Consider the following 12,529-nt stretch of genomic DNA (forward strand, 5'->3'; position numbering starts at 1 on the left):
GGCCTCAGACTCTAGTCAGGGCTTCCTTACCCTACAGGCCCCTTTCCAAGCCTTGAGTGGCATTCTGTGACAGAGCACGGAGCTGTCATCTCCTCTGTGCATTTCTTAGGTCTCTCTCAGAACTATCCCTTTAGTTCAAAGCCATTTACAAACCCAGGATAATGTTTTCTCAACCTAGTCGTACCAAGGCAACCCCACTGGGCAACTGGGGAGAAGCCAGGCCAGGCCCGTGACGTCATCACACCTGCTGCCACCATCAGAGTGTGCTCATTATGTGCTCAGGTGTGCACAGAGTCTCATTGGCTGCTAACAAAGCAAGCATTGTCCCCAGGGCCCGCAGGGTGGGGCTGGACGCCAGACCCAGACTCAAGCTCCACCGAAGAGCTTGACGTCTCTGTGTGCCTTCCCAGCATGCTCAGAGAGGTGGTTCTTCGAATGACTGAAACTCAGAAAGTAAGCTTTAGAAGGATTTGTTTATGGGTGCTTTCTTATTCCACTAAAAATTTCTTGTTTTACAATCAGATTGGGGGGGGGGGGAGGGGGGGGGAGAAACACATAGTTAGGAAAACAATGTTCCAAAATGCAGGGGGGAAATAAAAGCCAAAAGGAAAAATGAGTTTCTTTCTGAAAAGTTTCTTTCAAAGTTTTAGAACTGAAATGATCAAGCTGTTTGAATCTGGCCTAGCAGTTCTTTAATTTGCAGCTTTTGAACAGGACAAGCAGGAGGAACTAGAAGGAAGCAGGGGAACAATCTTTTAAGGGCTTTAGTCTCCTGAATCTAAGCCCCCCAGGCTTACTCGGCATGAGTAACTGTCTCTAAGATGTGAGTATTTTTCTGGATGGCGATAGAGACCCAATGCAAGGGGCCAGCCCGTGACCTCCCAGGGGTAGGGTAAGCAGGGAGTGGGAGCAGAAAGCCAGAGGTGAACTAGGGAGTTGACCCCTTTCTTTCCAAAACTCTCGCCTTTGCTGAGAGAACTTGTCTGAAACCTGAAGTTTCCAGCTTCTTTGAGTTTAGCAGTCGGGGCGGAGGCCCCACGTACAGAGACTCCCTCAGAATGCAGCAGATCCTTGTTAGGCCTGTGTGTGGGGGTGAAGAGGCAGAGGGAGAAGGAGGCACGTTTCCCTGATTTGTGATTTTAGGAATAAACAGGGACGTTTTTGTTTTTCTTTCTCTCCAACAAAGGAAAGTTTATCGCAGATCAGGGCCAGGTTGGGGCAGAGACATCACTCAGGCCAAGTGCTTCCTTGACCATGGAGATCACCTGAGAAAGTTCTAACTCTGACGACAGCATGATCAGCTTACAGACTTAAATGGGCGTCCCTTGGTTAAAAATATGTACATAAATTCCTAGAGACCTAGGAAGCATGTGAGGTGCACTCAAGACTGCGGAAGGCCAATGCTAAGAATAGCAGCCACCGATCGGTGCGGAGGCAGTGGCCGGCCAGGCACAGCTGGGCGCTCTGGAGGGGCTGCCACCCCCTACCCCCCGCCTTCCCCGAGAAATTCGACAGCTCACCCTCAGTAAACTATTCCACGCTGACCAGGTCACAAGACCGCAATGAGGAAGGGGAGAAAAGTAAAACCTAGAAGATTTCAGTTTAGTCTCAGTGGAACTAGCCACCCACGCACACTGAGGTTTCACGTGATGGGTGTGAACGCACGCACACGTGCATAGCATAGCATTTCTGTGAAATTCTGCACAGCATCTAGTTCCCTTTTCTGGAGAAAAATTAGAAAGGGGTGTGCATGTGAGGACAAAGGGTAGGGAGGGAATTAAACGAAAAATATTATTTGTTCACCACCTTGAGGAACGTGTTGGTGAGAGTGGTAGTAATGACTGAGCAGAATATGAGCAGAGGTTTTAGTTTTAATTATTCAATTTCTTCCCCAAAATTGAGGTGCACTGGTGTCCACGAGCTGCTTGATTTCTTTTAGATATTTTAAGCACCAACTGGATTCTCTGTACATATTCAAGTATCTCTGTGTCCTAAACCGAACAAGGGCTCATCTATTTTTTCTGTCCACAGCCACAGTGACAGTGAGTTTTTCTTGATCAAGAGCACTGGGCAGGCACACCAGCAGCCAGCTGGGGCAGGGTAGGGGGTCCTGAGAGATGATCACAGAGCATTTTTCCTTGGAAATGCTCCCCTAGACTTCACATTTAGCGTTCAGAGGGAGGGAAATTTGATCAACAGCAGCCAGATGCAATGGGAAGTCACAGTGTTTAGTCCTGGGTTTCAAATGGCCATTTGCTTTATTTTTGCCTTCAATGCAGAATTTGCAGTTTTCAAGCCAATTCCAGTTTAGTGACAAGCACTCTCACAGTACATTCTCAGCCTCTCTCTGATTTACAGCCCACCACAGGGAAGGTGGCGCCTGTGAGCTCCTAGAGCCATGTGGCTCAGGATCTGCCCTCGGTGGGCAGCCAGCCTTGGATGTCCTGACACAGGGACGTAGCCTCAGCCATCACACACCTTCTCAACCATTTCCATGCAGGCACAAGGGACAGACCTTGTGGTCCAGACTAAATCATAACTAAAGCCACCACAGAGACATCAGGGGTTGCCAAGGGCTTCGTCACTTACGTTTCAAAATGTTCCTCTGCTCCAACTCCTCTGCAGTCGGCCTCTGGCTCAGCCGCCTGCGGAAAAAGTCCAGGAAAAGTTTTTGGACCATATCATACCCTCCTTGGGTCATTAATCTCTCCGGCCCTGGTAGACGCAGCAGACAGAGCTGGTGGCTGGAGTTCTTGTTCCATCCTGGGCTCTGAGGGACTGACTCTCACCACCTCAGTTCCTCAATTTCAACCCCAGGGAAGGCGCCACACGTCACGGCACCAGCGGACCCTCCCCCTTCCTCTGCAGGCCCCTCCCCAGCCTGCTCCTCCAGTGCCTCGGGCAAGGGACTTCTCTCCACAGAAGTCCCTTTCTTTCCTTGTGGCCTCCCAACTTTGGACCTTGGCCTCTGCCTTTCTCTCCCAGCCCCGAGGCCAGAGCTTGCTTCCTGCCCTGTTGCTGCAGACCCGGTTAGAATATAAAGAGGCCCGTGGCCCCAGGGAGATGCAAGGAGCTTGTCTGTCTGCAAAGAACAATAGCTGCTCTTCTTCTGTCCCCACCCATCACCAACCAGCCTCATTAGACCGGGAATGACAAATGAACAAGAACAGAGGTGACACTCCTGTTGCCGGGCACATAATTTAGCCATAACTAGAGAAAGACAGTAAGGCAGTGAACCTGCTATGATGCAACAGCAGGGGGGCTGGGGACAGACAATGGGCGGACACCCTGCAGTGGCGGAAGGGCACCAAAGGGGCGAACTACATGCTTGTACGCCAGCGTGAAGTTCCAGGAATGGTCAATGCAAACACACTGGGCCTCAGCCTTCAGAGGCATTTGCGTTTTTGAAGCTCTTGGAAATTATCTAACAGCGCTGCAATTATCCTGCATTCTGCATCACCCATTTGGGATGAGGTGGGTCAGATAACTGTGGAACGAGTTGGAGGCTTCTCAAAGTCTTCCAAGGGGACCCATAGTAGAAAGGAGCAAGTGCTCTCCTGGTGGTAGAGGTCTGGCCCCTCCCAAGTATTGGCAACTAGTGTGTGTAGTGTAAGATCTTTACATCATGGAACCTGAAGAGAGACCGGGATGTAAGTGTAAATATTTTACATTCAATGCTTATTGTCACTTGCAGTTCTCTGTATTGCGCTGGGCCCCAGTATCATCACCACATGCTGTACACAGCTAGGAATGGGCTTCACCGCCAGAGAGAGAATTTTTGGTCAGCACCCTGGAAACTGCTAGAAACTGTATTCCAAAATATCTGAAGCTTATAGCTGCACATTTGGAAATTCACAACAGCAGAGGTTCTAAATTTGGACTCAGCAGTCTTGAAGTCCTTTCTAAACCAGCTTTCTCGTACTGTAGGAGGAAACTGGAGATCACACAACCGAGCAAACTGGTGTCACAGGTCTGGAATGCAGACACTGCTCCACTCAGAATGAGCTTAGAGGCCCTGCCGCATTGCTTAATTTATCTTCCCCAAGAATACTTGCTTTTTTTTATGGGGATAGCTACCTTGGTGAGACCATTTGGTAAAACCCAGGTGTTAAATGAAGCTAGGGCTTTGGGAGAATGTTTTGAACAAGCCCTCTAGATTCGAGGCAGGGCTTGCATCTTGGAGGTTGGGACACTGTTTTGGTGTCTTATGCCCAGAAATGTTTGTAAAATTTGCCCACTGGCTCGTGCTGACCAGCCCATCTGTTCCATTACCAGACACATTGCCTGGTTCTGCCTGAGTTTTTGTTTTTCTTATGGCTTATGTTTGGAGGGGACAAAACAACAAGTGATTCAACTATAACCAGAGAAAATTCTGTTATTAACCAGGTGGGCTTTTAGTTAAACACACATGATTTCTAATGAAGACCTTTATGTTTCATTGCTCTTGAAAGAGTCTGAGGACCTCAAGGCTAACCGCAGCAATAAAATGTGCTATAATTTGTTTTGACTTTGAAAATGAGAATTGGTAGGAAAATGATATTGTGGCATTGTAATGACAAAGCACTAAACAGCACAGGGGTTAGGGAGTCTGGATTCTAGTTCTGGCTCTGCTCTAAGCCTATTTTCCTTGGACAAAGTTTTAAACCCTGCTGGGACTATGGTCTTTTCCTGCAAATAATAAATAGTAATTTATAAGCTAATGCTGATTTGATGCCTAAAATGTGCAGGCATGGTTCTAAGAACTGTATGTGTGTGAATTGACTTAATCTTCATAGCAGCCCTTTGAGGTAGTATGTACTATCATTTCCATTGTACAAATGGAGAAACTGAGGCACAGAAAGTTGTATACCTTGCCCCAGGTCACACGGTTGGCACGTGACAGAGCCAGGACTTAAATCCAGGCATTCTGTCTCTGTAGTCTAAATACTCTCAACCAGTGTCAACCAGTGTATTAGTTCCCTATTGCTGCTGTAACAAATTAGCACAAATTTAGTGGCTAAAATAACACATTTATTATCTTACAGTTCTGGTAGTCAGAAGTCCAAAATGCATTTCATTGGGTTAAAATCAAGAGTTAACTGGAGTGTGATCTTGGAGAGGCTTCCTACATTTCCTTGTGCCTTTTCCAAACCAGCAGTCCAGCACCTTCAACCTCTCTCTGACTTCGACTCTCCCGCCTTCTCTTACAAGGAACCTTGTGATTACATTGGGCCCACCCAGGCAGGTTATACAGACTAATCTCATCTCAAAATCCTTAACTTAGTAACAGTCGAAACATCCCTTTTGTCATCAAAAGTTACTTGTTCATAGGTTTGGGGATTACGGCATGGATATCTTTTGGGAGGGTGCCGATATTCTGTCTACCACAACCATAATACCTTAACTAGTCAGAAGTTGTAACTGATCTCTGCTGGGCTGGGTCTGACTCTACAAATTCTCCTTGGCACACTCAGATGCTAGCATTTTCCACCTGAATGCCTTCAGATAGGGTGTGTGCTCCCGGCAGCCCAGTCACTAGCACTCTCAGACAAAACGCGTGAGTACAGTGCTCTCTGTCCTGATTCTTCCTTCCCAATCATCCCTGGCCCCTGTGGCTTCTGAGTTTGAGAGCCCTGGATGAGACTGCGAAGTCACAAGAATCCTAACTTTTGTTTTCCTTCCTTCATCCACCAATCTATTCAATAAGAGCCCTATTGAGGACTGAACACCGACAGTTCTTAAGGAGCTCACAGCTTAGAGGTGCATGAAAGTGATTAAAATTTGCATGTTAAAATTGCATCCACAATTTTCAGGAGCTCGATAATAAATGCAATGTCCTCAAAATGATAAAGAAGTTGGAGATGATTTAGACTTTCATGGCAGTTTAGAAGGCACTACAGATTCTCACAGCACCTCAGCTTGGCCCTCTGGAGGGTTGGCCAGATCAGTACACACATGGAAGTACCTCCTGGACCCTTCCCCTCTCAAGTCCCCAGAATGATGTCATCTGCTTTATCTCAATCCTGTCCAGACCTGTTCTTAAAATCAAATGCTATATACTCAGCCATATTCAAATGTAAACATTCTTTCATTTCACTAATCATTTGAGTGCCAGCTCAGGGCCAGGCTCTGTGACAGAGTGGGGTACCAGTGATGAGTCCAGACAGATCAGGTCCTGCCCTTCTGGAACTTAAAGACTGGAAGGGCCGGGGGAGACAGTCAGTAACCACACAGCCACACAACTAACTGTAAGATGGAACTGTAAGAAGGGCTCCCATGGTGAATCACCTGGGGCAGTGATACTGGGATCTGACCAAATTACGTCATCAGGAAAAGCTTCCCAGAGGAAATGACACTGTGCCCAGACCTGAGGATGGAGGACGCCAGGTTGCTGGGGTGGAGAGAGCAGGGGAAGAAGTATGGCAGGAAACAAGGCAAGGGCCAGGCCGCGTGGCCCACACAGTGGGAGGGAGCCAGGGCACCTGGGGGGGAAACAGGGGAAGGGTAGGAGAAACGCGTGAGTTTGAGTTTGGATGTGTTGAATCAGAAAACTTTCGTGATAGCAGAGTGGAGATGGCACGTAGGCAGCTGGAGCTGCTGAGCTCAGTGGACAGAAGTCTAGGCCAGTGATAGAAACTTGTAACAAGCCTGCAATAGAGATAATATTTGAAGCCAGAAGTGTGAAGAGAACAACACAGAATCCAGAAGAGGAGGGGGCTTAAGATGGCACCTTATAGAATTCCAATATTTAATGCTAAGGCTATGGAAGACAAACCTGCCACGGAGTCAGGAGAGGCAGTGCATGGAGGCAGGATAAAAACTAGACTGTCACACCATGATGACTGTCCCGTCTTTCTGGAAGCAAAGGAAGAGATGGGCGTCGTCAACAGAGTGCTGAGTGCTGCTCAAAGGTCTGATGAGGCCTGGAAAAATGCCCACTAGGTTTAGCACCAGGTAGGTTATTAGCAGCCTCACCTAGAGCTCTTTCAGAAGGTGATGGGGACAGAGACCAGCGGCAGTGGGTTGAAGACAGAGGTGAGAAAAAGGGCACAAGTATGCAGGAGGCTTTTATTGTTTAATGGGAGAAGACTGAACACATTTAATGGAGAGAATTCAGATTATGTGGTGGTGGTGGTGGTGGGAAACTAAATACATAAGGAGGATAGTGCAGGAGCCCTGAGAAGGCAGGAGGGGTTGGGATCCCAGGGCCAGAGAAGGCCTTATCTTTTGCTTGGAGGGCAGGCAGCCCTTTGCTTTAACAGGAGAAAGGAGGGGAGGGCGCTGAAGGCAGGTCTGCATGTGTGGGTATTGGAATTAATAAAGGAGTTCCCAATTGATGGCTCTCACTCTTTCAAGTTGGACTATAATAAAGACGACTTATGTTAGCTGAAAATATTACCCTTCTTTGAGGGATGTGTCTTTGAACAGAACCAAGTTCGCAGACCAAGGGGATAAAGCTCTAGCGTCAGAACTCTAATCATCAGAATCTTAAGGGGAACACCCAGGGCAGCCCGCCACCTTCAGCAGGTAAAGCGGCCACGTGCTGGGTTCCTTGTAAGACCCACGCGGTGCAGAAGTATTGGTTAAAGGAAAGCTGAGTAACGGCACAGTTACTGTATTAACGAAGTGTTAACTTTATAATTCCAAGGAGCCAAAAACTCCAAGAATAAAAGTAGAGATATCTCCTGAAGGCTAATAGATTCAAGTAATTGCATCTGATTTAAGCTAATATTAGATAAAAAAGCTTTCCCCTGACTATATATTTAGACATGACTATTTCTACGCCAGGTGGCAAGGGAAACCTTTATGGGAATTAAACATTTATATAAAACGAAGCCAACACATCTATATGAAATAAATCCAAAAGTAAACATTTAATGTACTTTCCAGTGATCTATTTAAACAGCTTTGTTATTACATATGTGACCCTGGTTTATGAACTATCTCTGAGCAGCAAAACTGCTTCCATGGCTCAGATGATTTCTTCTTCACCATGGACCACAGTTGAATGATTTCCATTTACTGTGATCTGAAAAATCACAGAGTTTCCATTTAAATGCCACATGCCACCAATCACCATCTATGAGACTTCCATTTTCGTTCAGCATTTGAGAATGGATCTTTTTATCAGTCTTAACAACTCTTATCTACACCAGTAACCACAAACAAGTAAACAAACAGCACTTCGGTTCTGGCCTTGGAAAAAGGAGAATGCTAGAGAATGTGGTAGTGAGATGCTTTAACTACATGCAAAGCAGGGGGGAGCTGTCTCTGTGCATTATAGCAGCTCCCCAAGAAGTGACAAAACCCTTGCAGGTTTTGCTGATCGGAGTCTTGGAGGCCTGAGGAATTTGTTCTGCTCCATGCGCTAGTAAGCCGCCTGCAGGCTTCTGAACAAGGTCACAGCTTCCGTTAGCCTTTACAACTGCTTACTGTTTTGAGAGCCCTGATTTTAAAGTTGGGATCTCTGAAGCTGTGTCTGCATTTCAGGAAAAATAAAAAGCAGAATTAACTTGGGTTTTCTGCATCTCAGCCCCAGAGGGAGATCACTCATTGCCTTTTCAGACAGATGGAAAGAGGAAATGTGAAGGTACTCATAGGGAATAGGAGGAAACAAGGTCTTGTCTCCTAAGGCAGGAGGAAGGGTTTCCCCATAGATGCCCTTGGTGGGAAATGCAAATAGACCCGAGCGTGGGGAGAAGTGCTGAATTTTCTCCCCTCCATCTCCTTCAGCATCTTCCCAAGGGCCTGTCAGTTCCATGAGAACGGGGGCATTTCTGTCTGGCCTTCGTCATCACTACATCACCAGATCCTATGAGGCCATGGAGAACATAATAGGTGCTCATTTAGTAATTGTTTAATCCAGATCCTACCAGTTCTAATGCCACACATGCTCCTTGGATGATCTCAGCAACAAGCATGACTTCTGGTAGCATCCAGATGCCGGTGACTCCAAAATCTGTACCTTCAGTCGTCATTCTGAGTTCCAGGCCATCTTCCCGGCTGCCGCCTTATACTCCTACAGGCTGTCAGGTTTGAAGGGCCCCACATGAACGAATCTATCTTTCTTCTCACCCATCCAGGTAGTTTTGGATCCGACCCACAGTGAGCTGCCCAAGCCAGGCAGCTTTGACTAACAGCTACTTGGACCTCTTTCCAAGGTTTCCAGAGGCCTCCCGTCTTCTTTTCCCACCTGCAGGTTTCATGTATGATGGAAGCCCCAGAGGTGCCCTCGCCTTCAGGGTGACTCCAAGGACAGGGCTGTGCATGCCAGTGACCAGCTGTGGGACCTTGGACGAGCTGGGACTCCTCTCTGAGCCTCGGCCTTTCCACCTCTGGGCAGTGGAGAAGAGGGATCTGGGGGCCAGTCTCTCTCAGACTCCCTAGAATTTTGGTGCCAAGAACAGGCAGAGGAGAGGGGAGGGAGAGAAGGCCACACGTAGCTAGATTGCTTCGTTTCTCTGCTAACGGCCTGCAGGGCCTGACGCACTAAGAGTCCAGTTTCAGCGCCTCCTCCCCACGCCCTGCAGCGCCTGCAACGCGGCCCCCATACTTCCCGCACCTTGAGATCAAGGAAACCTGGTCGCACGCCCGTGTTTCAGGGAAGCTGCACTGCCGCCTCTGGTTCCACCAGACACACCAGCAGCTCCCTCTGCTGCGTTCCCGCCTTGCTCACGGCCTCACGCATTATCCCTGTCACGGAGATCTCCACCGGGCCGCAAATGCCCCGAAGGCACAAATGACGTCTTATTTATCTCTGTGTTTCCAGATGTAGTACAGCACCTGGCTCCCACGAAGGGCTCCAGAGATTTTTGATAATTAAATAACTTCATAATACTTGAACCCAGAAGCTAAGCTCCCGGGTATGACTAGAACCCTGGGCGTGAGGGGTTCCTCTGGGCAGGCTGAAGAGCAGCTTTGCTTTCGCTCCTCAGTTACTATGCCCTTCTACCTCCTTTCTCTGCGAACCAGGCAGCACAACTCTAAAAATTATTGATCCACGTACCCAACTCTTTCCAGGTACTGCAGTCAATAATTTTCAATTTTCCTCTCATCACCATTTTCCTCAAGCTACAAACAAATAGCCTGGCTATTGCATAGCAAGGAGCTCAGAGGGAAAACGAATTGGGATCCAGAGCCCTGCCTCCACCATTAATCAGAAGGTTGCTTGGGTACACTACCTGGCTTTACCTCCCTGTGCCCGAATGTCACCTCGTGACAAGTGGCCATAACAGCAGCCTAGCCTGCTTGCTGCCCAGGAGTGTTGAGAGGACTGAATAAGAATGAGATATGAAAGTCTCCTTTAAAATTAAGTATGAAACATGAAATATTATTTTTGATAACTTGAAAAAAGTCTCTTATCTCAAATAGATAAACAACTTAAGAGAGAAATGTTTTGGGATTTATTTACCAGAGGCTGTGGCCCCAGTGTGAGGCCCTGCGGTATTAGCAGATAATATAATTATTATAAGGCATAATACGGTGTGAGATAAAGTACTGTGAGGTTATAACCAGGGAAAACATTAAAGTACTGCTGGTCATGTTGAGTTGAAATCAATTTGGGAATCACAGTGGGACTGCGTGTTGCTAGGCATCAAAACCATTAAAAAGAAACCCAACAGTACAAAGACTGAGAGCCTACATAGTGAATACGGGTAGTGTCGTTAGGGTTATGAGACCTAAACCCAATATTAGCAGGAAGATCACACTTTGAAAGAGTATCTGAGTTGTTAATAGCGAATGAAGTTAACCAAAGAACATACCCATTTCAAGAAGAATTTTTTTAAAAAAGAACAAACAATATTAGCAAGAATGATATAAAAAAGTTCTGCCATAAAATATATAGTGTTTTATCTTTTGCCATTACCCTCTTCCCAAAACGTAAAAACTAAAATTTAGCCTCTGTTTTCTTTCTTTTTAAAAAAATTATCCAATAGATAGCTCTACTGAGTTTCTATTGTAAAAGCTAACATTCTCCCTAGGAGCACAAAGCATTAAAAAAAAAAAAAGTTTTTATTGATTTCAGAGAGAGGAAGGGAGAGGGACAGAGAGAGAGAAAGACTGATGAGAGAGAAACATCGACTGGCTGCCTCCTGCACACCCCCTACTGGGGACTGAACCTGCAACCCGGGCATTTGCCCTGACAGGGAATCGAACCAGCAACCTCCTGGTGCACAGGATGATGCTCATCCAACTGAGCCACACTGGCCAGGCCACAAAGCTGGGCAGAGGCAAGTAGGTAAGCTGACAGAGCGTGGGAGGATTTGAAGACATTGTGTATAACCTGAAAGGGGTTCAGTCATTATTAACGTCACTAACGTTGGGGAGACCATTGAGTCATTAGGAAAGAAATGGAGCGGGCAAGGTGCTGATCTTACACGCAACGGGAAGAATTGAGATTTCTTTCCTGTCTTACAGAACTGAAAAGATCGGGAAGGCATTAGGAGCCATAATTTAAAACAAATGGGTATAATATTTATTTAGTAGTTATTTTGCTCCAATTCAATATGATTCACGATATATCTGATGAACATTTTCCAGATAAGGTGCCAGGCAGGTGGAAATGAAAAGATGAGTATGATATATGTAATAAAACTGTGTAGAGTTAGAGATAGATGTGGTAGCCTACTGGCCTTGGGGAGCTAAGAGGTCGGTCCCTCTTGGTTCAGAACTTACCTCCTTTCTTAACCATTGCACCGGAGAATCTCCCAACTATCTTCAACTTCTTTATGTAAAAAGAGATATGCAGTCTACTGCTTTCTTGGTTCTAATGGAAGATGTAACTCACAGTAATCTACATGACTCACACTGAGAAACAGATTCCTATCATTGGTTGGCTCAAAGATTACCAGGCATGGGAAAGCACTAGTGCCTAAAAACTGTCCTTGAAGCATCAGTCACTGGAGTGGAACCACAAGAACCGCCACAGCTACTCAATGTGAATTATTCTGGTGCTCAATGCGCAATGAAAGGGGCAGTTCTTTTGTCATGTGCTGGGTAGTTCTTAACCCCATACGCAGGATGCCATGTGCCAGGCTCTTCAACACATTAAATGAAAACTATGAGCACTGCCCGAAGGCCACAGGAACAATGCTGGTGACTGACACCACTAGGTCTTTAATCACTGTACAGTCTGGTTTATGGACTGTCGGTGGCAATAAAGGAAGGAAGGCCTATGAGCTTACTCTCTTCCTCTTCTTCATCATCATCGTGATGGATAAAACATCTGGAAGATGTCACATCTCTCACTCATGGGCTTTTGTTAGCTGGCACACTATTCTGATAACAACTGAGCATTTTTAATTTTTTTTTTTCGTACCAACCTTCCCTGTGCTGAGTTCCTGTCCTTCTCTATGGCTTCCGGCCTCTGTCCCTTGCTTATGCTTTGGCCACATGTGGATTAGATTTTTGGTGACTCTACAGTCAGATGAGAGCTGCAGGGTTTGGCAGCAGCTGCAAGTTTCTTCCTTCATGTACAGCAGCAAGAAGCCTGCTTCTCTTAACAGGATTTATTGCTTCATCTATTAATTGGCCTTACAAGGATTTATTT

The 12,529-nt window shown here is 46.5% G+C and overlaps 1 protein-coding gene across 1 annotated transcript in view; it reads right to left on the reverse strand.

Annotated features, from left to right (window-relative positions):
- The window catches only part of PHACTR1 (phosphatase and actin regulator 1), a 415,578-nt gene that overhangs the window by 10,156 nt on the left and 392,893 nt on the right, over positions 1 to 12,529 (reverse strand). The window contains exon 9 of the mRNA XM_087820639.1: positions 2,590 to 2,645. Coding sequence (XP_087676765.1) covers positions 2,590 to 2,645 — 56 coding nt within the window. The remainder of the gene's footprint in view (positions 1 to 2,589; positions 2,646 to 12,529) is intronic.

Source organism: Miniopterus natalensis, chromosome 9, assembly GCF_054644295.1.
Source record: "Miniopterus natalensis isolate mMinNat1 chromosome 9, mMinNat1.hap1, whole genome shotgun sequence".
NCBI lineage: Eukaryota > Metazoa > Chordata > Mammalia > Chiroptera > Miniopteridae > Miniopterus > Miniopterus natalensis.